Below are 26,462 nucleotides of genomic sequence, written 5' to 3'. Positions count from 1 at the left end.
TTCAATGGCAGCGGAAGACGGACTTCCTTTTTCTTTTCGTCCTCCGCTTTCCGCCAAATTCAGTTACTTTGGTCTCAAATTGGTCTCCAATTGATTAGAAGTCTCTGTTACTCACGGGTTGCTATGTTTTAAGTGCCAAATCCAGGAAGAAAGGTCGGCGCTCACCGGCAACGGCTTCGCGGCTTCTCTCCGCCGATTGCAGAACGACCCTCAGCGCCGCTGCCTCCTCCGCAATCCGGAGCCCCTTACGGGGTCCCTTCAACGTTTCGGGGGCAGCTTCTGGCGCCCGCTGGGTCCCAAGGCTGCAGGCTTCTGCCGCCTGCAGTTTTCCGGTGTGGGTCTCCGCTTCGCCGTAGCGGACGACCCGTTCTCGGACGGAGCTCCCTTCCCGGTTAGGAAAGGGCAGCCATTACCCTTCGCGCCGCCTCCGGAAGTCCTTTGCTCTCCTACTTTTAAGGCTCACCGGGTTCTGGGAGATGGCGGGTCTGAAATGCTTTCTAGTGACAATGTGTCAGCCAGCAGCTGCTCCAGCTCTGCCTGCTCCTTCTCTCCCATTATATCCCAACTTTTCCCCTCAACTGCCTCTGAGCTGTGACCTCCCACAAACCCCTGTTGTAAATCTATACTGTCTTCCCCTTCCTCCTCCCTGGAAGGGTCAGGATAGGGAGGTGGTCTCCACCACTCATCCTCCTCTGCCCAGCCCTTGACAATAAGGGGCAGAGTTCGAGTGGGTGGGACTGCAGTGTATGGGGCAGGGAGTGTTTACTACATCCCAGTGGCGACTTTGACAACAAATGCTCCCTCCCTCACAACTATAAGGCTTAGGGGGGGGAGCTCCCATTGGTGCTAATAGGAGCTTTCTCCCCCAAACCATACCCTCCAACACCTTGAAGCCAAAACCCAGGACACCATATTGCCAGATGCCATCTTCGCAAGAGCACAGTGGCCATTTCAGTTGCTGTGATCACAATTTTGCACCATGGGTTCCCCTCCCCCCATAAAAAGCACTTTTGGGGGGCACACCACACTTTGGGCAGGGAGGGAAAATCCCACCGTGAAATCATATGAGGTCACGGCAACCAAAATGTCTGCCGTTCTCTTGCAATAAACAACAAGGCGTCTCAGTTTTTCCGGGACACTTGCAGGGTATGCTAACACCACAGAGTCTTTCCTGTAGGATGGCTTCCACAGACATTTCAGCTTTGCATTAAAGCGTGTGTGCCAATAAAAACGAAACAATGGTTTGTTTTCATTGGATTCAAAGGAATCCGTCTGGGAACGGAAGGAGATTTTTGCTCACAAAATGGCAGCTCCTTTTGTTCACAGTGACAGCCTCGGGTCACACCTGTTGCACTGAAGTGTGGGTGCACAAATAAGGAGCTGCGTGTACTCATCACACATTTCCCCCGGGCAGGGACTCAAGAAGGCTTACACAAATTAAAACAGCGCAGATATCCCAATGACCCAGGTCAATTGGTTCAAGTGTGGGGCTGATAACACCAAGGTTACAGGTTCAATCCCCGAATGGGATAGCTGCATATTCCTACATTGCAGGGGGTTGGACTAGATGGTCCTCAGGGTCCCTCCCAACTCTATGATTCTATGATCCCACCTGGAGGCACTCAGAATTTTTCCAATGGACTTTTAGGAGCATAAGAAGCTGCTTTAAACTGCATCAGATCATCTGTCTATTGAGCTCAGCTTGTTGTTGTTGTTTAGTCGTTTAGTCGTGTCCGACTCTTCATGACCCCATGGACCAGAGCACGCCAGGCACTCCTGTCTTCCACTGCCTCCCGCAGTTTGCTCAAACTCATGCTGGTAGCTTCGAGAACACTGTCCAACCATCTCATCCTCTGTCGTCCCCTTCTCCTTGTGCCCTCCGTCTTTCCCAACATCAGGGTCTTTTCCAAGGAGTCTTCTCTTCTCATGAGGTGGCCAAAGTATTGGAGCCTCAGCTTCAGGATCTGTCCTGAAGATCAGCACTCAGGGCTGATTTCCTTAAGAATGGAGAGGTTTGATCTTCTTGCAGTCCATGGGACTCTCAAGAGTCTCCTCCAGCACCATAATGCAAAAGCATCAATTCTTCGGCGATCAGCCTTCTTTATGGTCCAGCTCTCACTTCCATACATCACTACTGGGAAAACCATAGCTTTTACTATACGGACCTTTGTTGGCAAGGTGATGTCTCTGCTTTTTAAGATGTAGTCTTTAAGATGCTCAGCTTAGTTTATACTAACTGGCTGTAGCTCTCCAGCGTGACATCCAGGTGACATCCCCAGCCTTACCTGCAGGTGCTGGAGGTTGAACCTGGGGACCATCTACATGCAAAGCAGATGCTCTAATACTGAGCTGCAGCCCTCCCCAAAAATTAATATATTCTAACTATTCTTATTTCATGTTTTTAGCCTAATGGACTGTAAGTCGCTTTGGGTTGCCTTGGGCAAGATATAGCATCTGACAAGTTTAATAGATAATAATCTCTTATCCAAACAGAGTTATTATGGCAGCTCTTCTTTTCACATGATCATGGGTTTCTATGCTCCTGTTTCCTGCCTTATACAGAGGCTGCATATATTTCAGTATCACTGCCGTCATCCAGTCAGGACTATGACTCACAGATTCCACAGCCACTGCCAGATCTCTATAGATGACATTGCAATTATCTTATTAGTTTCTGTCCCAGAAACTTGATGTTTTTGTCTCTCGAAGCACGTTAGGCTGAGTCACTGGATCATCTGACCCAAACCCAGTTCTGCTCCTTTCCTTTTCAAATCCATTGGCTGCTTAATAAATCTCCGATCTACTTCTCCAATCTCTTTGTAGAAAACCCTTCAGGAGGGTTAACTCTCCCCCCCCCCCATGCTATCAGAATGATTCTTTAAGAAACAAGGCCAAACCGTTATATGGCTGGGCTTTTGAACAAAACCTTAATGTTTAAGGAAAATTCTAAGATTGAGAGGATTTCCGTTGTCAATGGTTCTTCGGAAATGGACTGCAGCAACAGGTTTTAGAGAGAGACCAGCTGCAACAGGGATGGGGAACCCTTTTTTCCAGCCTGAGAGGCACATTCTCTTCTGGTTTATGGGGGCCACATGCAAGTGGTTGCCGGGCCAGAGGGCAGAGCAATGAATCTGATTTTTTTTTTTTTTGTACAGTAGGCTAAGTTCTACACACCATACATCCTCCCTCTTCTATCCAGGCAAGCCAGAAGCCTATCAGAGTTCAAAGACACATTCCAGCCTGCCAGGGTTAGTGAGGAGTGTGGCCTGGTAAGAGTCCCACAGGCCATACAGAGAGGACTGGAAACTCTGTTTGGCTGCTGGACCTGAAGTTCCCCATCCCTGAACTACAACCTAGACTTTGTACAGCCATTGTTTTTAGCATTGAAACAGCATTGAAACAGCTTTAATTGCAATGGGGAGCCAGTGTGGTGTAGTGGTTAAGAGCGGTAGATTTGTAATCTGGTGAACTGGGTTCGCATCTCCTCTCCACCACATGCAGCTGCTGGGTGACCTTGGGCCAGTCACACTTCTTTGAAGTCTCTCAGCCTCACTTACCTCACAGGGTGTTTGTTGTGGGGGAGGAAGGGAAAGGAGAATGTTAGCCGCTTTTAGACTCCTTTGGGTAGTGATAAAGCGGGATATCAAATCCAAACTCTTCTTCTTCCTCCTCTTTTGCCCAAAAGGCAGCATATGCATATTAAAATGAATAATAACCTTAAATAAATATATTATATTTTATAAGAATCCTCCGGAAAAACAATCTCTCAAAGGACCTGTTGATGGCATTTTACCATTGTACTGCTGAGAGCGTATTAACTTATGGCCTGTGTGCGTGGTTTGTGAGCTGCACAGTCAGGGGAAAAACAATGCTGTCCAGGGTTGTAAAGACTGTGGAGAGAATAATTGGGTACACTCTTCCCACCTTGGATCAAATCTATGCTTCCAGTTGGCATAAGAAAGCTGCAGAGATAGCGCAGGACAGTGCGCACCCTGGAAATGATCTCTTTCAGCTTCTGCCTTCTGGAAGAAGGTACAGGGTTATAAGACTAGGACTAGCCACCTATCCAAATGCGATTTTAGTTTTAAATGCAGTGTAAGGAGTCTCTATGGGAGTATATTGTATTTAAAAATGGGGTATCAGAGTTTTTAGGGGGCTAACCAGGTTGAGATAGCTGGGATAGCAGGCTTGTTGGTTTTTGAATGTCTTTTGTAGGTTTTTTTCAATTTCATTGTTCTGTATGGGACAATGACAATAAAGATTATCGTATCGTAAATAGAGCCACTCCTGCAAGTAGTTTTTCACCTCGCCAACGGCATTTCCGGTCTCTAAAGTGTGTTATTAGAAAAGTGGCTCAGAGGGATGGCTGTAAGGAAAGTTCTGCAGCTCAGTGGTAAAACAACTGCATTGTGTGCAGAAGGTTGCAGCTTGAATCACATGCATTTCCAGCTAAGGCTGAGACAGATTCGTATCGGAAATCCTGATGCCAAACAGTACTGGCTAGATGGACCAATGTCTTCAGCATAGGACAGCTCTGTATATTCCCATACAAGAAGTAGTGGAAGGGCCTCTAAAACACTTCTTACCTGCAACCTGATCAATACTGGTCACCTCCTGCTCTACAGCAGTTTGGTGTGGCCTGTGTTGAAAATACGGGTCTTCCCACAACCATCACACATCGCTCCTTCCTTAAGAGATCACCAGCACTTGGAAGTCAGTTATCACGAGCACTTTCTTAAAACTGCATTCCAAAGCAAAATATAAATGCTGCCTAGCAAAGCAAATCTCGATATCTCACAACCTCAATATTTACTCATTGATTAAGGTGCGAATTCAAGAGGCATGCTGTCATTTTCCTAAGGTTGATACGAGCACTGGTTTCTCTCAATGACTTCCCTATTTTTTAATGCTGCAAAACTTTATTGCCTCCGGATCCTGATGTAGCTTTGCTACATGGAGGTGGGGAGGAGAGTAAGCCCCAAAAGCAATAGGGAAAATAGACATGGCAGTGGCTGCAACCATCCAGTCTAGCGTGCCTCTTAGCTGTGGGAAGTGGGTGGTGCTATGGTCTAAACCACTGAGCCTCTTGGGCTTGCCAATCAGAAGGTCGGAGGTTTGAATCCCCGCAATGCTGCTGCGTCCCAGCTCCTGCCAATCTAGCCGTTCGAAAGTACTTCCCAGCGGGAAGGTAAACAGTGTTTCCCTTTGATCTGGTACTCATCACAGTGTTCCATTGTGCCAGAAGCGGTTTAGTCATGCTGTCTGTCTGAGGACAAATGCCGGTTCCCTCGACCTGAAAGCGAGATGAGTGCCACAACCCCATAGTCGCCCTTGACTGGACTTGACCATCCAGGGGTCCTTTACCTTTACCTTGCCTCCTAGCTGTGCTAGTAGGGGGAGTTTAAGGGGAAACAAAAAGTAACACATAAGTAATGGAAGCCAATTTCAGTCCCCAATAAAATGCAATTTTATAATGCATTTCCTAATATGCTCATGTTATTTTCACTAATATATACGTTTTTGCATGCCCCTTTCCCCATTGTGCCCTTTTTAAATGCATTTTTTTTTCATTGGGAAGCAGCAATGCAAAATCTGAAATGTGACTTTTACAGAATAACTGTTTTTCAATTCATGCATTGATTTGTGAATGAGGCTGTTTCGCATCAAAATGTGAACCTATCTAATTTCTCTTCCCATTCTCACAAGTAACACCAAGTCAGCAACTTTTCTTGTATGAGCTAAGCTTCAATCAAGTTTGAGATTTCTTGCTAGGTTCAAAGGCAGTGAAACCTTTTATTGATTTATTACAAGGCATGTAAATAGTCCAAAAGACATCATATAGAAAACAGTAATAAAATCGTTTTTCTTAAGAAATCACTTAATAAATACATTTCAACACTATGTCTCCCCCTTCCCTCCCACTCCTAACAGTTCACCCATTAAAAATGCAAATAGTTGAAAGACAATAAATAGAAAGTTACAATGGCATAATACAAACGTGAGATTTCAGCACAAAATCTCTTTGTGGTTTATTAGAAAAGGAGATTTTCTTTCCCAAAACTTGGCATTTTGCACTTGATTTTATGTTTTACGTTTCCTACTTATTCTATCAATATAAACAATTTTGTGTTACAACACAACAGAAAGTTGTATTACAATTTTCTCCTATACCTATGTTTTTTAAGAGAATCAAATGGCTCCAGATGCATCAAGGAAACACTTCAACACTTATTATACAGTTACCGTGAAACCCTGCACGTGCCTACACAGTAGTAAGCCTCACTGAGCTCACTGGGACTTACATCTAGGTAAGTGGTTTTTAGGGCTACAGCCATTAGCAGTTAATATCGCCAATATTCTAACTACAAGTATCCATTTAGTGAAATTCACATTCATCTCCCATAGTGTTCTGTGGCAATGTAACCCACTGTAAATAATGCTCCCATTTAACCAAACACTTGAATATCTGACTGCAGTTGATATCTTTCTATTCATTGGGATAAATGATATCAAACCAACAAAGATTTTCAGCTGCGGGCACTTAAGAAAGTCAACTGGTTGATTAGGGAGAAGGCATATCTCGTGGGAACCTTTTTTCATTGGCTTACAGAATTAGTAAGAAAGAATAACAAAAAGATGGCATCCGTTTTATAAACGATGCTTTCCGATTTCTTATACTATTATTTAAAAGGCAACAAGGGAAACAGTTTTCTCCCCCCTTGGACACGTCTCATTGTAAGTTTGGAATGTTATTGTTTATAAGACAAAAGTTCTGTCCCGCCCCAACCCAAACACACTCAAACACTTAAACTATAAACTGGAAGGTATAAATGGCATTTCTTCATCCTTGCATGCATTAGGCTGTCCTTATTGCTGGCACATTTCATCAGAATAATCACAACTGTGAGTCCAAGTCAGATTTGCATTTCTTGTTGACCAATCTAATATAGATTGGTTTATTGTTCAGAAGAGAGTTGAAGAAGGTCCAGGAAAGAGAATGCTCGGGATGATCCAATGTTCCTTAAAGGACAGAGAGATCGTGGCAAGACTTGGACTTAAGTTTGAAGGCCATGTTCTTGTTCTTCTTGGCTACGATTTTGCCCCAGAATCGCCTGGCTTTCTTGGGGATGCTCTCCCTCCGCTTCTGATATGCCAGCCTCCTTTCGTTCTTCTCTTTGCTGTCTCTCCTGAGCCGCACTTGACGCACAATGCCTTCAAACAGCTCCTTCACATTGTGCTGGACAGCCGCCGAGGTCTCAATGAACTTGCAGTCAAACACAACAGCACAGGCCCTGCCCTCTGCAAAACATTTGAAGGAGATTTGTCATTGTACTAGCTGGAGAGCTCAGGTGACTGCACATTATTTTAAACAATGGACAAAGAGCCAATGAGCTGGGGTAGATTCATAGAAACAAGAGCTGGTGTTGACAACAACCCAGAGTATCACCCACTCCAATCCTTTGCCTTAAGATAACGTATCATATACTGTATTTTTTGCTCTATAAGACTCACTTTTTCCCTCCTAAAAAGTAAGGAGAAATGTGTGTGCGTCTCATGGGGCGAATACAGGCTGCGCAGCTATCCCAGAAGCCAGAACAGCAAAAGGGATTGCTGCTTTCACTGCGCAGCGATCCCTCTTGCTGTTCTGGCTTCCGAGATTCAGAATATTTTTTTTTCTTGTTTTCCTCCTCCAAAAACTTGGTGCGTCTTGTGGTCTGGTGCGTCTTATAGAGCGAAAAATACGGTAATCAGGGCTACATTGGTTGCTGTGCTAAAAGTTATCAAAGTTCTACCCCAGCATACTCACATTCTATGACAGGAAAAGCTGAATTCAGAGCCAAGCATAAATTATGCAAATATAGCAAATTTAAATATTTTTTCTTGTCCGCTTCCGCCATCCATGGTGGCACTGAATTCCACCATCTAAATAATGGAACTCCTTTTCAGCCACCACACTTTGGGCTTCTGAGATTTCAAATTTTGCTAGAGATTTGCCTTTTGCCTTTGAAGAAGAGAGCTGAATGAACAACAGAAAATCCCAGGCACCCAGCGTGTCTCTACCACTTTCATGAAAGCTTCCAATCATGGGGATTCTACAACTGCCTTAGACAGCCCATTCCATGGCTAATTTTTGGTAATAATTATATTCCAACCCCTGCTTCAGTGTTTACTCATTGTCCAACCCCACGGATATTTATGTTGTACCTATGAAGAGGGCTTATCTTAATTCAGTTAGCCGCCATGAAATTTCCCCAAGAAACCTTTAGGGCAAGGATGGGGAACCTGGGGCCCTCCCGATGTTCCTAGACTACAACTCCCATTATCCTTGACTATGCTGGCTGGAGCTGATGGGCACTGGAGCCCATCAATATCTGAAAGGCCACAGGTTCCCATCCCTGCCTTATGGCTATAGGTTTTGTGAGACCGTTGACATTTGAGAAGATCCACACCATACCTTTAAAGCACCTCCAACACATGTGGAAAGCAGGTGACTTCCCCCAAAGAATCCTGAGAACATCATGTCTTAAAAGGTAAAGGTAAAGGTACACCTGACTGTTAGGTCCAGTCACGGACGACTCTGGGCTTGCAGTGCTCATCTTGCTCCACGGACTGAGGGAGCCGGCGTTTGTCCAGAGACAGCTTCCGGGTCATGTGGCCAGCATGACTAGGCTGCTTCTGGCGAACCAGCGCAGCACACGGAAACACCGTTTACCTTCCCGCCAGAGCGGTTCCTATTTATCTACTTGCATTTTGATGTGCTTTCGAACTGCTAGGTGGGCAGGAGCTGGGACCGAACAACGGGAGCTCACCCCGTCGCAGGGATTCAAACAGCCAACCTTCTGATCAGCAACCCCTAGGCTCAGTGGTTTAGACCACAGAGCCACAGTACATGTCTTAAGGGTACTGCAAATTGTAGCTCTGTGGTTCCCAGGATCCATGGTGTTTTAAGTGTGTGCGTTGGGTGTGTTCTAAACATATGGTGTGGCTGTGCCCTTGTCCTATCTCCCATGCAGAATGAAATTTTCCAAGGTTTCTCGGGAGAAAGACACAGCTGAACATGTTATTTGTAGCGTAGGCATATCTAATTTTACAAACCCTCCAAGCAGGGTTAGTGTCAAAAGTGTAGAAGCAAAGCAAACAGCCCTACCAATTGACATCTAGTAGCTCCTACCTGAAACAGAGACTTCCCGACACCTAACAAGATCACTTTTGTTGCCCACTAAAATAATGGGAATGTCTTCTGTCTGGCGTGCCCTTCGGAGCTGTATCCTGAGCTCAGATGCTCTCTCAAAGCTTGCACGGTCCGTGATGGAATAGACAATCAAATATGCATCCCCAACCTGCATGCAGTGATCTTGGAGCCATCCATTTTCACCCTGTTTAAATAAGTAAAATAAAAAATTGTATTGCGGGTCAACAAATACTGGGTGTCTTAACTGGAAGACCTGTGTCTCTACAGGAAACAAACAAAATATTGACACCACATGCTTTCATTACTTTTGTTATGTTGCTTAGGGTTACAGAATGAGTGCTGCACTATGTGGTCATTGGTTAACTTGTGGCTGAAGCCTGCATCTAAATTCTGCGTTTGACCTTCAATATATCCTTTGAGAGATGGAGGAGGGATCCATTTCAAATCATCAGACTGTCTCTTGCAGCATCAAGTGCCCAATTATGTCTAAGCTGCTCTCGCATTTGTCAATATACGATTGACTAATTAGATGCAAAATGAGATGCAAACCCTCCATATATTTATACACTGAATATGTATAAAAAAGTAAAATCCTCTGTGCTACTATATTGCTGCAGCATAAGTTTATAAGTATTAATACATAAGTATTTTATATGTTATATGCACTGTTGGGTGTGTTTATGTGCTGTTACTTTAGGAAACGTGGGGTGCATATAATATACATATGTGTAATGTGTGGAAATGCTTTGCATTTTTATAGGAACTGTTAAAAAAAATCCAATTTGCTTCCCTTTGAGATCAAGGAGAGAGAAGGGAACTAACAAAATGGAATATCAACATCAAGGCTTTTTTAAAAAAATCAATTCTTGCTCCCTTTTCTCTGCTTCCAAACATACAGTAGCTGGATGTGTTTATGCAGAGATATAGCGAAAAACACTTTGCACCTCATGGGGAGACCAGATGCAAAGGAAGGCTTGGCACCTGGGTTGGGTAGAAGGAGAAATTCAGAATGTACATCTTCTCTGCTATCTTCTTGGTTTATTGTATTTATTTATTATATTTATACTCTGCTCGTCTCTCAAAGCAGTTTAGAACGGTAATCCATCAAAAGATGCAACAGAAGTAAATGGGTGTCCATGGGGTACGTTTGCAAAAGGCCATTGCCCAGTGGTTGAGCTTCTGCCTTGCATGCAAAAAAATCTCATGTGCAATCTTGCGCATCTCTAGGCAAGGCTAGTTAAGATGTTTGGTTGACCCCCTGGAGAGTCACTGCTAATACTGAGCTAAATAAATCAATGGTTATCATGTGGTTTATCATATGACTCAGTATAAAGCAGGTTCCGATGGTGTGTGTGTAGTAATGTCTGCTTTTTCTACACGATGAAAGAATAGTCACCAAATAGTACTGCATCAGTCAGGGCCTGAGAAACTGGTGCTGCCTGTTTATGGAGATTATGGGGAGAAGCATCATAGATTTTTGTTTTTTAATGCTTTATTAATTTAGCATGTTTTATCCACAGCTCATACCACCAACTTTTCAGCTGCTGATGGCTACATCTACCAATCATGGCTGGGTAGACCAATGGTCCAACTAATTCAGTACAAATGTAGTTCCTACTTTGCTGACTCAAGATGCGCCATTTTAAAAATTAACATTGTCCCATTAACTTTCATTCCAGGATGTCATCAGGCCATTTATTTTCGTCCATAAACTTACTTGGAACTAGGCCTGATTACAACAGGGCTAAAATGTTTCAAAATGTTTTAAACGGTTCTAATTTTGGTTCCTCTGTTTTGCTTTTGTCAGGTTGATGTTGATTAAATGTTTAGTTGTGGTTGGCGGTTATTTTAATTTGGATATAACTGTAAACTCTTTATTATTGCTATTATTGTTATTAAAACCTAGGTCATGAATCTTTCCTCGACCACTGCCACTATTTCCATAAGTGCACCGTTAACAACGCCTATTAAGTTCTAGCAATGCATGGCTGCCAGAAAAACGGTGCATTATATCTTCATTGAGATTTAAGTTACAGCTCAAAGACCCATTAAGAGAGGGCCTCTCCTCCTTCCAGAGGGGAGGTGTTGTGGGCGGGAGACAATTCCTGCGTCACGCAGGGGGCGTTACGCCCCCTGCCCCACTCATATGGCTGGCGTGCCACGCCCCCGGTTGGGCACCCAATCGGGCGGCTTGGTGGGGGTGTGGTTTGCTGCTCAAGATGCAGCCGCGCCAGCCATTCAGCCCATTTGCTCACCTTTTCTTCGCGAGTCACCCACCCACCACTCCCTTAGGGCTTAGGGCTTAGTTTTTCTCTTGACCTTGCTATGGACCTATGGTTGGTTGCCCAGGGGGCCTGGTAGGAATTTTTTCCAACTGGTTTTTTTCGCCTACCTCGTAGCAATCGTCACAGCTTTCTTGGTATTTAGCGGTTAGGCATTGGAATGTGTTGTTGGTGTGTGGAAGGGCAAGGTGTGGCCATCGCCTACCCCTTCAAATTTGGGTATTCCATTAAAGGAATCTGGCGATCGTGGATCCTGTCCGATGCCTGTGTGGCGGGGGGCCCTCGGTGACATCAGGGGAGATCTTATAGTTGTATTAGCAACAACAGGCTCCCCCTACTGGTGGTTAACCCCTCTTCAGACTCACCCCTCTCTGAGTGGGTGGAGTCAAATCTTCCGTGGTCCAATGCCTAAGCCAATACCTTTTCACTTGCTGTAATCAATAAAGTTGTGGCCTTTTCTTGCCCATTAACCTTACATACTATGTCCACGTGTCTTTATTCCTCCATGGGTCCTCGAACCACAATCCTTAGATTTAAGTAAATTTAGGGCCAGTTCAGTCAACCATTAGGAATGTGCCACCCCCTTAAAAAAACCCACAAGTGCTGGCTGATGGCGTGGAACTGCCACCCTGTGCAAGATTAGATCTTTGAAAGACCAGATTTGCAGAAGTGGATGAAATATGTAACACTTCAGTGGTGGTTAGTTCAAATGCCCACGAACAGTGGCCCCGTGGAACTCAACCTTTAGTTGTTTATTAGTTATATACCATTTTTCTATTAAAACAGAAATAACCACACTGCAATAAAACAAATAAGAACAAAGTAATGCTCCACAAAATTGCAATATAATAAAAGAACAGTAAAATGTTGCTCAATTTAAAGAAAACAACCATAAAACAGAGGACAAGTGGGACCTATTCAATAGGTGTGCACTCGGTATGACTTACTTAGATATCAACGGTACTAAAATGTGATAAAGAACACATCATTAAATGCAGGTTACTGAAAGCTACCCTTAAACAACAATGTCAGTTTACTATTAAATATAAGAAGAGAGGGAGCCTGGCTAATCTCCCCGAGAGAACGTTCCATAGTCCTTATACCATCACCAAAAAGGCCCTGTCTCTTTTCCACCATCCGCCTGATCTCATATATGGATGGAACAGACTGATGGGACTCTGAGGCTGATCCCAAAGTCAGGCTAGGTTCACATGGGAGCACCAGGCAAATATGATTGATCCAGCCCACCAGCTGCTGTTATTCAACCTTTCCTTGCACAAAGTAAGAGCTCACCTCAGAGACTTCTAATCATCACAAAGGCCCCTTGAATTTTTTCAAGTTTTGCTTCTCAATATTGGAGAACATCTTGGCTGTGAGTCTTGGAAAACCTGCTCCCTGCCTTGCAGGCCTTTTCCTACCTGGCCTGTGAGGGTGGGGCGCTGACTGACTCCAGCTACAAAAGCTGAGGCTGCTGAAGAGGCCAGAGATCATCTTGGCTGTCTCATAGTGCAGACGCAAGTCATTGAGCCTGAGCTGCCGTCTCCAGTGGCAGGATTGGTAGCAACAGCAGCACAGATGTTCTATGCTTATGAGAAAATTTAAGTTTCTTGATAATTTTATGTGCATTATATCTGACTTCCTTTAGTAATGTTTTCTTTTGAAATGTTTCAAATAGGTTTGGGTTTTGTTTTTTGCTGTTCATTCTGTAATTGACCTCCTTTGTAATGTTTCATTTTGAAATCTTTTAAGAGAATGTTTTAGTTTTAGATTAGATTTTAATTTTGAAATCTTTAAGATAATGTTTTAGTTTCCTGTTAATTATGCTGCTTTGAATATACACTTTATAGTTGACGTTCTTCTGTAATGTTTTATTCTGGATTGTGTTATTTGATGTTCTCATGTAGGCTGTAAATTGCTTTGAGATTTTTTCCTTAAAGAATTAAAGCAGTATAGAAATGATGATGATGTTGATAGTAATCATAATACAGTCCCAAGCATAGCAGTTGTTGAATTTATAAGCTTAAAAATGAAATAAAGATAGAGAACAAACCTATTGAATATGATTCATCTCTTTGCCTTACAATTTAGCAATGCTTAACATTTGGATCTTTGTTTGTTTTTTAAGATCCTTTAAAATCAAATTTCCAAAGCAATGTTTGAAAAATTCAGCATGGCAAAATGAATATTTCATCCTACCTTGTTCTCCCACATGTCAATTAGTATGATAGTTGCACTTTCACCATCTACCAGCAAGGTTCGTTCATAGGTATCTTCTAGAAGAAAAACAACACAGTGTCATTTTTTAAAAATATGTTCTTGAAAGTTGGAGAGAAAGCTGTTGGAAATGTCATAGGCTGTTATAAAGAAGATTCCTATTTAGGATCTCCCAGCAATCCTACAACTGTATAAAACAAATTAAACTGGTGTAAGAGTGTGCAGGCTTTGGGGTTGCAGAGAACTCTTCATCAGACAACCCATACCTGTCCACACAACGTAATGGAAAGCATTCTCTGAAACGCAACAGTTGAGATATTTTTGAGCCAACATAATTTTGCTCTGGCAACAAGTTATTATTTTGGATCTCCTGTGATTCTATTGCAATGATGAAAAATATATCAGGATTTGTTTGTTTCCATCTGGGAACCAAATTCAGCCTTCGTATAAGGTCAGATAAAAATCCATTGCTTTGCAGCTTCTGTGTGGATAGCAATCTATTAGGGGTGCTCTAGCAGTAGATTTCCTGCATCAGCAGGGATTTGGACTAGACCTTGAAGGTTTTTACCAAATCTGTGATTCTATTTATACCAACAATGCAGTACTGCTGACCAAAAATGTTTTTATTAACTTTGTTCCTTCTGCTGCATCTTCTAAGACTTGCAAATAGCTGTGTGTTGGGGGGGTGTATATAGTTCTTTCAGTTCTGATGCAAATCTTCCAACAATTTGTCATTGAAATAACAATTTCTGGCAAAGATCTTATAGTTTCCATGAGCTACATGGACGTATAATTTCCTTGGTAGACATCATGAAGCTGGTAAGACAAACGATTACATTCACTCTTCTGAAGTTATCTTTATCCAAAGGAAAGTAGTAAGAGCAGGAAGAAGAAGACCCACTGGAAGAAATAAGCCAAATACTGAACGTTTGACCCCATGGGAGCTTCAGACAGACGCAAAGGCTCCAGCTAGGCTTAGTAATGGAAAATATTTGTTTTCACTCAGTTTATGGGTGAACAGGCATTGCCGCTGCGAGCAGCATTCGCCTGGGGCAAAAGTGTGTGGAAAGCAAAGGGACGCTGGCCTTTTTTTTTCAAAAAGAGACAAGCAGTTCCCATGTAGGATGTTCAATCGGCAATAACTCTTCCTTACATTAGTGCTTCTTGCTAAATATGATGAATGTGCGAAAACGCCAGACACAGCAATGTATTTCCTGCAAGTTTCTTTCATCTGTGATCCATGTCCGACTATCTTTAGGGCAAGGATTATGTACTAAAGCCAACCTATAATTCAGAGAATTTTAGAGGCCCCAGGGTTGGTCTATAGAAGCTCCCCAGACAATATGATAAATTGATTCCCTGCCCCCATCTCTGCAATCTTAATTCCTTTTTCTTCGTTGTTTTTTTTTCCTTTCGAAAGTTGGAGCCCCATCTGCACTGTATATTTAAAATGGCATCAAAACAGCCATGGCTTCCCCAAAGAATCATGGGAACTGCAGTTTGCTAAGGGTGCTGATTCCAAGTCCCCTTAACAAACTACAGTTCCCAGGATACTTTGGGGGAAGTCGTGTATTTTAAATGCATGGTGTGTACGCAACCAGTGTTGGTACTCAATGGTCACTGAGCCTTAGACTGTTTTCATGTTCCCTTCACCCCCTAGGAGTCTATCACAATTCCCCCACCCCCCATTTTTGTCCACCTTCCTTCAAGCTGTTGATGAGACCCTCTTGAGTTTTGCTTATGTAAGCAACAGTAGTCTAGGAACATAGGAAGCTATCTTATACTGAGTCAGACCATATCAGTTGTGTGCCTTGTTTCTCAGTTTGATCATTTTACATGGTTTAGAATGTTTGGTGGTATTTTATGCATTGTGATTTGCTGGGGGGTTTTTAATTGAATATAGATTAGTAATTTTTTTATTGTGGTTGATAAATGGAAACTGTTTCATTATTATTTACCTGTGTTTGATTTTGCTGTTTGCTATTAGATTCTGATGGATTCTTGCATGTTTCTTTGTTTGATATAAGTTGCTTATTTTAAAGTTATTGTGACTTTTTATATTGGATCAGGTTGTTACTATTAGCGGCTGGTGTTTTTATACGCATTGGAACCCACCTAGAGTGGCTGGGGCGGAGTATAAATAAATTTTTAAAATATTATTATTATATTATGGGTCCATCTTGCTCCATATGGCCTACACTGATGGGCAGTGTCTGTCTAGGGCTTCAGGGAAGAGTCTCTCCTAGGCCTAACTGGAGAGGCTGGGGATTGAACTTGTGACCTTCTGCATGGAAGGCAGATGCTCTACCACTGAGCTAGAGCCCTCTCCCACTGAAGACTGGAATTAGTATACAGTGGTACCTCGCAAGACGAATGCCTCGTAAGACGAAAAACTCGCAAGACGAAAGAGTTTTTTCGTTTTTTGAGTTGCTTCGCAAGACGAATTTCCCTATGGGCTTGCTTCGCAAGACGAAAACGTCTTGCAAGTTTGTTTCCTTAGCCAGCACCAGCAGCGCCAAGAGCAGCGGGGACAAGAGCAGCGCCAGCAGCGCAGCGGACTTTTTGCCCACGTAGAAGCCCAAGCACAACTTGACGGTCATGGTGGCCAGTTGAAAGCGAGGGGGGGAGCCTGAGCGACTGAGGAAGAAATTCAGCACAGGATCCGTGCTTCGCAAGACGAAAAAACTCGCAAGACGAAAAAACTCGCAGAACGAATTAATTTCGTCTTGCGAGGTGCCACTGTATATGAAGACAACAGAATGCACCCAGTATATCCTTCACAATACCACCACAACATGGAGAATCACCTTCAAGTAGAGGATCCTGGTGTTGTGTGTGTATCTCTCCATCTTCCCCTTCCAGTCTCCCCTCCTGCCTCATAGTAAACAAAAGCAGCCCAATGCCTATTAGCTCAAGGAATAACTAATATCCGAGGCTCTCCTTTTAATCACACAGTAAGACCTGCTGGGGAAAGCCTCTGGCAAAGAGCAACCAAGCTCTCTCACCATGGTGTGACTTGTGCAAGAGGATTTCCAGCCTTTATCTACTGTTAGCTTGTCAGTGAAAGCAGCAGCAAACCCTGCCAATGCTTCATGGGAACAGTCCGCTTGCTGGAGCCGATGTGTTTGTAATGTTCTCTTGTTTCTTTATTGTCTATACAGTGGTACTTCAGGTTACATACGCTTCAGGTTACTGTTAAGTTGTGGGTGAACATATCAGACGACACAGCGATTCTTCAAACAGCTCTTGTTTATTCACAGGCCAGAACACAACTAAACTGAAGGGTTCAGCCAGCCTGCTTATATAGAGCTCTACTACAATGCAACAGTAACCATTTTCTGTAACTATCCAATCACTGAACGTCACTTTCAATCCCTTATTTGCATATTTGGATCTGAGTGAAAACTATCTACAGTATCCCCCTGCTGGCCCGGGGTGAGAACTTCAGTACATAACAGTTACATACGCTTCAGGTTACAGACTCCGCTAACCCAGAAATATTACCTCAGGTTAAGAACTCTGCTTCAGGGTGAGAACAGAAATCGTGCAGCAGCAGGAGGCCCCATTAGCTAAAGTGGTGCTTCAGGTTAAGAACAGTTTCAGGTTAAGAACGGACCTCCGGAACGAATTAAGTACTTAACTCGAGGTACCACTGTATAAATATGATGCCACACAAGCCTTGTTGAAAGGCAGAATCTCAGTGGCAATTAATTGAACCAAGTCCAGCAGGCAAAATAAAATTATTTAAGCAAGTGTTTGGTCACTAATGTGGCTCATCTGCCTCTTGCAGATGGTGCAACAAATGTAAATTTCACCTTTGTGCAGTGGGCTACATTTTACACACACACACACACACACACACAGCTCCCTCTATCCTCCATCCAGGAAAGCAACAGCAAGGGTGTTGTTAAGAGTTCAGGGACCAATTCCAGCCAGGCAAAAATGCTCAAAGAGAGTGAGAAAAACAGCCAGTTCAAAACACATTTGGGGGTGGTGGGTGGCCTGAGGGCAAACAGAGAGGCTTGGAGAACCAGGTCTGAGGTTCCCCCACCACGCTCCTCTAAGAAAGGCAACAGCATCAGGTGAAATAAAGTAGAAGAGGGGAAGGGGAAAGAAAAGCCTGAAAGAGGCCTGAGGAGGTGAAGGGAAGGTGAGGAGAAGAGTGAGCAGAGAGGAAAAGACAGCAGGCAGACAAGTGGCAATAGAGAGGGATGTGAAAGAAGGCAATAGAAAGGAAAGTGACCACGAAGCCTGTTAAGTTGTGGGTGAATATATCAGACAACACAGCAATTCTTCAAACAGCTCTTGTTTATTCACAGGCCAGAACAGAACTGAACTGAAGGGTTAAGCCAGCTTGCTTATCTAGAGCTCCACTACAATGCAACAGTAACCACTTTCTGTAACTATCCAATCACTGAATGTCACTTTCGATCCCTTATTTGCATATGTGGACCTGAGTGAAAACTATCTACAGTATTCCCTTGCTGGCCCAGGGTGAGAATTTCAGTACATAACAAAGCCCACAGCGGCCACCCTGCCAATCACTGCTGAGTAATAGAGAGACGATAAAAAGAAACTCCCTATGAGTTCCTAGCAATGCTATATCATTGCTCCCAAATGCCTGCTACTACGAATATCATTACTACTAAATGCTCTTTGAATTCAACATTTTGGGATTAATCATGTGTGTTATTAGCACTGTCCAGGGATAATAAAGGGTGGGACTCACCTAGCACCTGCCCCATCAGCAGAAGCCCTGTGCAAGGACTGCTGTTTTTTGCCTCCACTCCTCCCCCTGCGATATTGGCTTGGGGGCATTCAGAGAGCCCCCAGCACAATGTGCAGGAGGGAGGAGAGCGGGGAATCGTTCCACGTAGCAAGCTGCGATGCTTGTGCAGAGGAAATAATAATAATAATAATAATAATAATAATAATAATAATAATAATAATAATAATTATTATTATTATTATTATTTATTATTTATACCCCACCCATCTGGCTGAGTTTCCCTAGCCACTCTGGGCAGCTCCCAATCGAGTGTTAAAAACAATACTGTACAGCATTAAATATTAAAAACGTCCCTAAACAGTGCCATGTTTAATTCCACCCCGAAGAGCAGTACTGTAGTCAGGTTTTGCAGGCCCAATGAAAGTAATGAACATGACTAAGTTAGGTGTATTAATTTCAGTGGGTCTACTCTGAATAATATTTAGTTGAAAACCACTCAGAAAATGAAAATGTGAGAGTGGGCTCCATGTTGCAAGCTGGGAATGAAAGCTATAGGATTCCGTTGTTAGTCTCTTGAACTTCAAACTTCTCTTCATGCAACCTCTTTATTTTGCTAATTTTCTAACTCTGTTGTCATATCAGTAGGAATATTGCAACAGGGTTGTTAATTTAGATCAAGACCAGTACTAATCTTGTAAAGCTACGATTATTTTCTCATTTCCTCTTTCTTCTTTATTTCTTGTCAGATCAACTGTGACTTATAGGAACTTTACTTCTTCCCTAAGAAAACATTTCTTAAGCTTGTAGCTGTTGTGTTTGTGTATGTGACGATCCTACTTTGCATATCAGTCTAATCTGTAGCATGTAAACTATGTTAAAGTCAATGGTCACTTAAGTCAGTCTGGTTTGCAATTGAGAATATTTGAGGAGAAGGCACACACTGATTCGAAGCAGGGAGCACTCGCACAACCAAAGGCCCAGTGACAAATGGACTCCACAGCCACCACTATTGGGAGAAGCTGCCCTGAGTATCTTGTGGAAATGACAGGATTTTTTGTTTTAAAAATAAATAAATATGTGGAAGATTTGATTTCTGTTGCGGTGTAATAAACCCTATCTCCTTTCCTTTATGCAGACAGTGGGGAACCTCAGGAACAGGGGCCAATGAAGTCCTTCAAGTATCTCTATCTGGCCCTTCAAACTCTCCCTGCCCACCCCATCCCTCCAGGCCACCCCTCTCAAAACCTGCTTTGCATCTTCCATGGGTGTTTTCCCTGTCTCTTTGAATTCTGATAGTGGCTTGCTTCTTGCCTGGATGGTCGGACAGAGAGGGCTGTGTGCAAAAACCAGCCTACTACTGCATAAAAGTGTTCCTCCTCCCATTCTTGTCTCTGGTGCCCCACCCACCAGTCCCATTGCAGCCCATGGGAAGCTGCCCAAAGCAGAAACAGCCCTTCCATGGGGAAAAGGTTCCCCACTCTGCTTCATGTGCACTTGGCCAGATTTAAAGCACTGGCAACAGAGAATCTCCTTCCACTATCTCCACCGTAATCTCCACCCTACATCACTGGGCACCCAACGTGCCAAAATCGTCTTGGAGGCTAAGAGCCAAGGGAATCACGGCCTCAATATCAGGAGCTCCAAGTTCTCAGAGCTAATCACCGCTTACACAAGAGGCTTTAAATAAACCTCTGCAGCGTGGAACGTAATGACTTACCTCCGAGCACCTCGCAGTCACTGTCCATGCTGTCGTGCACACCTGCAAAGATGTTGGCAATGGTTGTCTTGCCAACTCCTTGCTCCCCAATGAGTACCACTCGGTAGTAGGTGTTTCCTGACTCGGAGGAGATGACAGAGTCAGAAGACTCCGACGACCAGCTTCTTCGGTAATACTCTTCGGGGTTGGCGGTGTACCTTTTGTGTCGGTTGCACTCGTGGGGGTCTTTCTGGACCACCAGGTTTCTCCCATCCGCTGGGATGCTCCAGCGTTGCTGCTGTGATTGTAAGGTGTTGCTGCTGTGACGCATCGTGACATTGTTCAGAGTCATGGCTTTCCCCAGCCCTGGTTAAAAAAACAACAACAGTAAAATCACAAGTGTTATATGTACCGTTGAATTTCTGCGTACCATATCTGAACAGGTGAGTTCTCGAGATCTGCAAATACTTGACACCTGGAAGTGTCAATGGTGCTGCTAGGAGTGGTGATAATAGGAAGCACCTCTTGAGATTATTTCTTATTCTGAGATCTTTTTGCTGTTTGCACACGACAACAGCACTCTCCCCCTTTGCAAACCTTGCACATTCATATGGACTAGCAGCAATCTAAAAAGTGGACATGTGGTCCATGTGTGATTGATGCTCTGAATCAGTGCATTGGTCACATCTCATGGTACTACAGCATCTGGGGAGGGGGAACACCCAAAGCAACCAAGAAACTTGGTTTTACACCATACATCTTCATAGATGTGTCAGAGGCTAGGGTGTTAGTTACATCATTGGGTCTCCCCCCTGCTTTGGTTTTCCTAAATACCTAAATTCCTTTTTTTCTGCCCCTTAAAGGGTCAGTTAGGAGGAGGAAACACTACAAATAAGTAACCATAGTTTACTGCCCAAGAAGTCCAGTCAAACTGGGGAGCCCCTAATTCATCTCTGGAGCAGTAAGCTGGGTGCTCTCCCCTTGTCTAAAGATGGCTTTTAATTACACTTTGCAGGAAGGACTGTTGAGTGTACAATGCAGCGAGTTAATTCCTGATGGCCACTCTCATTTGCAGCTACCATTTTTAGGAAAGTTGCTTTGATGCTCTCCAGCTCCCAACATGACAGCTAGTTAGACATTTTGCTTATTCAAGCTTATGCTTGAGTTTTCTCAGTTCACATCACTTCTCTCCAGCTACCAAACAGAGCACTTGCCCAAAAGATTGTTGAAGGCCATTTCCAAAATTCAGATGCAGAAGCATTCACAAGTTCAACTCTTTTTCAAGCAATGCACTTGTTTTGCCATTCAGACAAGCTCCGTGAGAACTTCCTAGGAGGCTTCCAAACAATTTAAAAACAAAAATATGCAGCAAAGAAGGAAACTCCACTCCATGACATTTCAGGTGCACACATTTTCATGCATTTTGCAGCAACCTGCAAAGCTATTATATTTGGCCTTGCCTGTTGTTTGGGTTGAGAGATGCAAAGGAATGCTGGTCAGAAAGAGAAACAGCATCCAATGCAAATTTAAACTATTCCATTTCTCCCTTACTGACTAGTCACTTCAACTTTTTCAACCAAAGATTATAGTGAACAGATATCAAGCTCATCTCTGTATATGTGACATATGAACACATTTACTACTATTTTGTGGCTCTAGTTAACACTGTGCTCTCTAAAAAGGGATAGAACAAGACACCTTGCCTTTCCTTTGATGCATTTAGAGCAGTCTCGTTGCAATGTGCAGCTAACTATGCTGTTACTTTAATAGTCTAACAAAGAAATAAAGTTTGGTCTGACACAAATTCTGAACACTCTTTCAACTTGCACATTTTTGTCTATCTACTCACATGCCAGCAGTGCTAAAACAATGCATTCGAATCAATGCTCATTAAAGTCAACACTACCTTGTTGCTGTTTTTACTCTCTGTTCCAACCACAGGCGACTCCGTTAATCTCACTCCCTAGTTCTCGGGAGAGTGTTGAACACCGATCCACTCTCCCACTGGAAATCCTTCTTCTGTCCAAGGGCTGCCTCTCTAATTCTTTCTCAGCAAACCTGGTTTATATTAAGCCCATCTGATCAGAGACAGGGCTTTTCCGTGACGTCGTTGGCCTGTCCGCCCGACAGCCAGCCCCCAGCTGGACGGAAGCAGGCGTGCAGGAGAGAGAGAGAAAGAGAGTTACTATTGCTAACGAAACAATTTATTTGCAGGCATACAGTCACTTATTCTGTATGTGCACATAATGCTGGTGGTGCAAGTACAGAACCTTTTTCACAAGAGCAAAGCAAAAAAAAGTGGGGGAAAGACATCCACAAGTTCCTTCTTGCTCTGCTCTAAAATGCTGGTGATACCACCGATTCTTAAAAATCACTTTGGACGCATTAACACAGGAATGTCGCAAACGTCTTAACTGACCTTAAGACCATGCTAGACTGAAAATTACTCTTTTTCTACAATGTTATTTTAGTCTTTCGCCCTTAGATGAATAGAAGAATGCAACCTCCTCCTTCAACAAGAGAATAAATTGCACAGAATTTCCCATTTTTTACCAGCATTTCTGACCAGAAGCTACAAAGGAAAACGCTACCAAGGTGGCTTCCGGACAACCTGTTTAATAAGCATTCATCCTGATTTGTTTACACAAAGTTTGCGCGGAGATTTGACAGTAGCGGCTCTTTATTTGGCCTGCATTCTGATTTGTTGACAGGTAGGCTATACAATGTAATGTCAAGCAGTTGTTATCCCAAACTTTCTAAAGCATTTCCCCATCATTTCCTTTATAGCAAAAAGTCCAATTTGGGATGAGGGTTGGTGGGAGCGGGTCCGGTGGGCAAGAACACCCAACCAACTTTAATTCTACAACCTTCATTTGCTAGTATGTGTTTGTCACTATTTCTGGGTGGGAATCAATCTGGAAGGTCCTTAATGGAGGGTATATGTACACCATGGGTTTAAACCATTCCCTGTTACTTTATGAGCATGGCTTGGGATCTCTAGTCAGGTATTCCTAGCACCCCCATCAAACTACAGTTCCCAGGATTCCTTGGGGGAAGCCATAATCTGACATGAAACTTATGTAACTTTGTCATGCCAATTTACTGAGAGAGTTAAAAGCAACTACGGCTGCAATGGAAGGACAGATCCCGAAGCTGAGGCTCCAATACTTTGGCCACCTCATGAGAAGAGAAGACTCCCTGGAAAAGGCCCTGATGTTGGGAAAGATGGAGGGCACAAGGAGAAGGGGACGACAGAGGACAAGATGGTTGGACAGTGTTCTCGAAGCTACCAGCATGAGTTTGACCAAACTGCGGGAGGCAGTGGAAGACAGGAGTGCCTGGCATGCTCTGGTCCATGGGGTCACAAAGTGTCGGACACGACTAAACGACTAAACAACAACAACAAAGGCTGCAATCCTGTAAACACCACCTGAGTGGGGCTTACTTCTGAGAACACATGCATAGGATTGCATTGTTAAGCACCTAGCCCAAATGCCATTGGGGAGAAAAGACAGTGCATTCACCTGCCACCTGAGGATCAACTAAAGCAATTCAAATCACAAAGAACAGATGTGCTGGAGTTCAGTTAAATCTGAACATCAGTTTCCTAGTTCCGTATCCCAAATGGTCTCCACAGCTGTATATTGGCAGGCACAACAAACCGGCCACAACTCTAGCACCCTGATTTTGAAATGTTCATTTGATTAAAATGGCATCATTTTACTGTACTTATTGCAAATATAGATTTGCTGCAGACCCACCTGCTTTGTTTAAACAGTGCTGCTCATTTGCTTTCGAAAATCCCTCGGCAGCTGATTTGTTTCTGCCGTGCTTAGAGATGTTACTGAAAGTACACTGGGTTCTTTGGCTGACTGTGCAGTCGGCGTCACTTCCAGCTTTGCAGGTGATTGGTTGCTCCATGGCCTGCAGACCACATGGCTGACTGGGTGGTTGGAATACCTTGATCTGGAGTTTGTGTTTCTTTGGCTATCGTTTAAGTGTACCCAGTTTCTAAGTCTTCAGAAGAAGAGCCGAGATGATCACGCATGTTGCATCTGTGCATTTAAAGCACTGTTATACTACTTTAACAGTCATGGCTTCCTCAAAGAAGCCTGGGAACTGTTTTGTTAAGGGTGCTGGGAACTGTAGGTATATGATAAAATACAGCTCCTAGGATTCTTTGGAGGAAGCCATGACTGTTAAAATGGGAGTTGTAGCTCAGTGGCAGACAGTCTGCTTTACATGTAGACAGAATCTCCAAGTAAATTATCACCATTATCATCATTACGGAATGCTCACTAGCTGATGTGCAGGTACGGAGGGCAATGGATGGGCATAAAACTAAGTAGAATGGAATGGAATAGAATGAAATATCCTGGAAGAATACATGCCTGATTGGCTGGAACACTTAACAGGAGCACTTCATGCTGCAACATTTTGTTACAAGCCCACAACAAACGTTCTAAAGAATAGTTCCAGAATTTTGATTGCTGGCTGGCAGACTATTGTGTGCCTTTATTTAAAATGTCATTTTGTCCATTGGTAGAATTATCAAGGGCCTTGTTAGAATCCCACATATACAACATGAAATCCAGGAACCACTTTTCCCGAACAAGGGGTGAACACAGCCAGTACTTTAATGAAGGACGCGATCAATAAATGCCAGCAGCTCCAGCACTCTTGGCTTCGTTCCCACTCAGTTACGCCAAAGGAGCCAGGAATGAGTGGCACAGCAAAGAACAGCGAGAGCAGCAATTGCGCATAGCAAGAGACGCACACACAGCCCACTCTCTTGAGTAACGAGTCAAATGATCTCAGAAATGCATAGCGACAAAAGAAAGAAACAGATCCCAAGACTCGGGCCTCGTGAATAATAATAAAAATTCCCCTATAGAGTTCTCCTAGTGCCACCTCAGATGGGGAAACCAAAGGTTTTATAAGCTTATTAAAAATGATTTACAAGAGTAAAAGTTCATCTGGTATGTCAGCCTCCTGTCTGGCTCAGAGAGTGTGTAGTACAGTATTTTATCTTGCATAAGACCGAGGACACCGAAAGGGAGGTGGGCTGGCTGTGCTGAGCTGAGCTGAGCTATCAATTCCACATGGCTAAGGTATTAATGTGTGAAGGAGACCAAAGGCATTGTTAAGCTTACTGACATAACCACCTGATATATTTTGCAATTTTTCTAAAGCAGAGGAGCTCAGAACTGATCTGATTTTGAGGCAAATCTCAAGCTTTAAGCTTTGGGCAATCTTGTTAGCTTAAAGCAAAAGTTGGAGAAGATAACATCACTCCCATAGCGTCAAACGCTTTGGAAACACCGCCTGATTCATTTTAAACGACTCTTGTCAAGATCACAAAAGTAAAAAAAAAAACCAAGCTTACCGCAGACATGGCCCAGAGAGGGTAATCTACCCTTGCAATCAAACTGGAGATAATGCCCTCAAAAACGCCACCACTTGTAGACCGACCCTGTTTCAGACAGGAAGGAAAATATTTTGGTCTCCTAGTTACAACCACACGCCCATAACTTCTGACACCAGACTGCTACTATTCGTAACCCCAAACTATATTATTCTCTTCCTGCCAGATCACAAGTAGCTGTTTCCTGAGAGTCATTTTCTAAGCTGGAATTTTTTAAAGAAATACATCAATGAATATACCTAGTACATCTTCCAAGGAGCTCCCAGTGGCTTATAAAAGCTGCAGCTCCTGATAAGGATTTGCCTCTGCCAGTGAGCCCTGGCAATCGGATATGGCACTGGTGTCTAGAAGCAATAATAGCCATGTTCCAAACAGAGCCAGACCACTGTGTTTAGCTCTTCTCATTTGAAAGTCGTATCTTTCAAGCTTCTCATTTCTTTTTCCCCTTCATTATTTAATATAGCAGCCTTCAAACTTATTCACTGCTATTATCACTATCTTCCTGTCCTATTCCTAGAGCGGCAAAGGTGGAGACTGTGACGTGTGTTCTCCTGAGCTTCAGTCTGGACTGAGGATTCTGATTCGAGACACAATATCCAATCACATAGCATTATCAGGATTTGGGCTATTGGCATTGGTTCCTAAGCTCTGAGTTACAATTTGAAGCTCGGGGTTTTAGGCAGCCAATCACGTTGAGAGTGGGAGTGGCCCAGACCTTCAGAAATGTATATAAGCAGCTGCTTTGCCCTGGTTGTCCTGTTCTCTGTTAGCTGAATAAAGTCTCTTGCTGTTAACGCTGTGTGTTGCTTTGTAGAGACCCACATATACAGTGGTACCTCGGTTTAAGAACAGTCCTGTTTACGAACGATTCTGTTTACGAACTCTGCTAAACCGGAAGTAGTGTCCCGGTTTGCAAACTTTAC

General features: G+C 43.4%; 1 protein-coding gene across 5 annotated transcripts; it reads right to left on the bottom strand.

The window, feature by feature from the left end:
- Positions 1-5,770: 5,770 nt before the first annotated feature.
- GEM (GTP binding protein overexpressed in skeletal muscle) lies at positions 5,771-25,701 on the bottom strand. 5 transcript variants are annotated; one of them, XR_014170657.1, is made up of 7 exons: positions 25,501-25,686; positions 22,021-22,255; positions 20,136-20,480; positions 13,672-13,748; positions 9,173-9,377; positions 6,330-7,299; positions 5,771-6,278 (listed from the first exon to the last, which is right to left on the bottom strand). XR_014170657.1 is itself a non-coding variant. In XM_081919854.1 (6 exons), the coding sequence occupies exons 3-6, from the start codon at positions 20,464-20,466 to the stop codon at positions 7,022-7,024; spliced, it is 888 nt and encodes a 295-aa protein (XP_081775980.1). In that variant the 5' UTR covers positions 20,467-20,480; positions 22,021-22,255; positions 25,501-25,701; the 3' UTR covers positions 5,771-7,021. The 5 variants fall into 5 exon arrangements, 4 of the variants coding, with proteins under 4 accessions (XP_081775980.1, XP_081775981.1, XP_081775978.1 ...); XM_081919854.1 differs by having other exon boundaries at positions 5,771-7,299; positions 13,672-13,745; positions 25,501-25,701; XM_081919852.1 differs by having other exon boundaries at positions 5,772-7,299.
- Positions 25,702-26,462: the final 761 nt, after the last annotated feature.

This window comes from Podarcis melisellensis (assembly GCF_964234715.1).
Source record: "Podarcis melisellensis genome assembly, chromosome: 7".
NCBI lineage: Eukaryota > Metazoa > Chordata > Lepidosauria > Squamata > Lacertidae > Podarcis > Podarcis melisellensis.
This window is presented reverse-complemented; position numbering and strand designations above follow the sequence as displayed.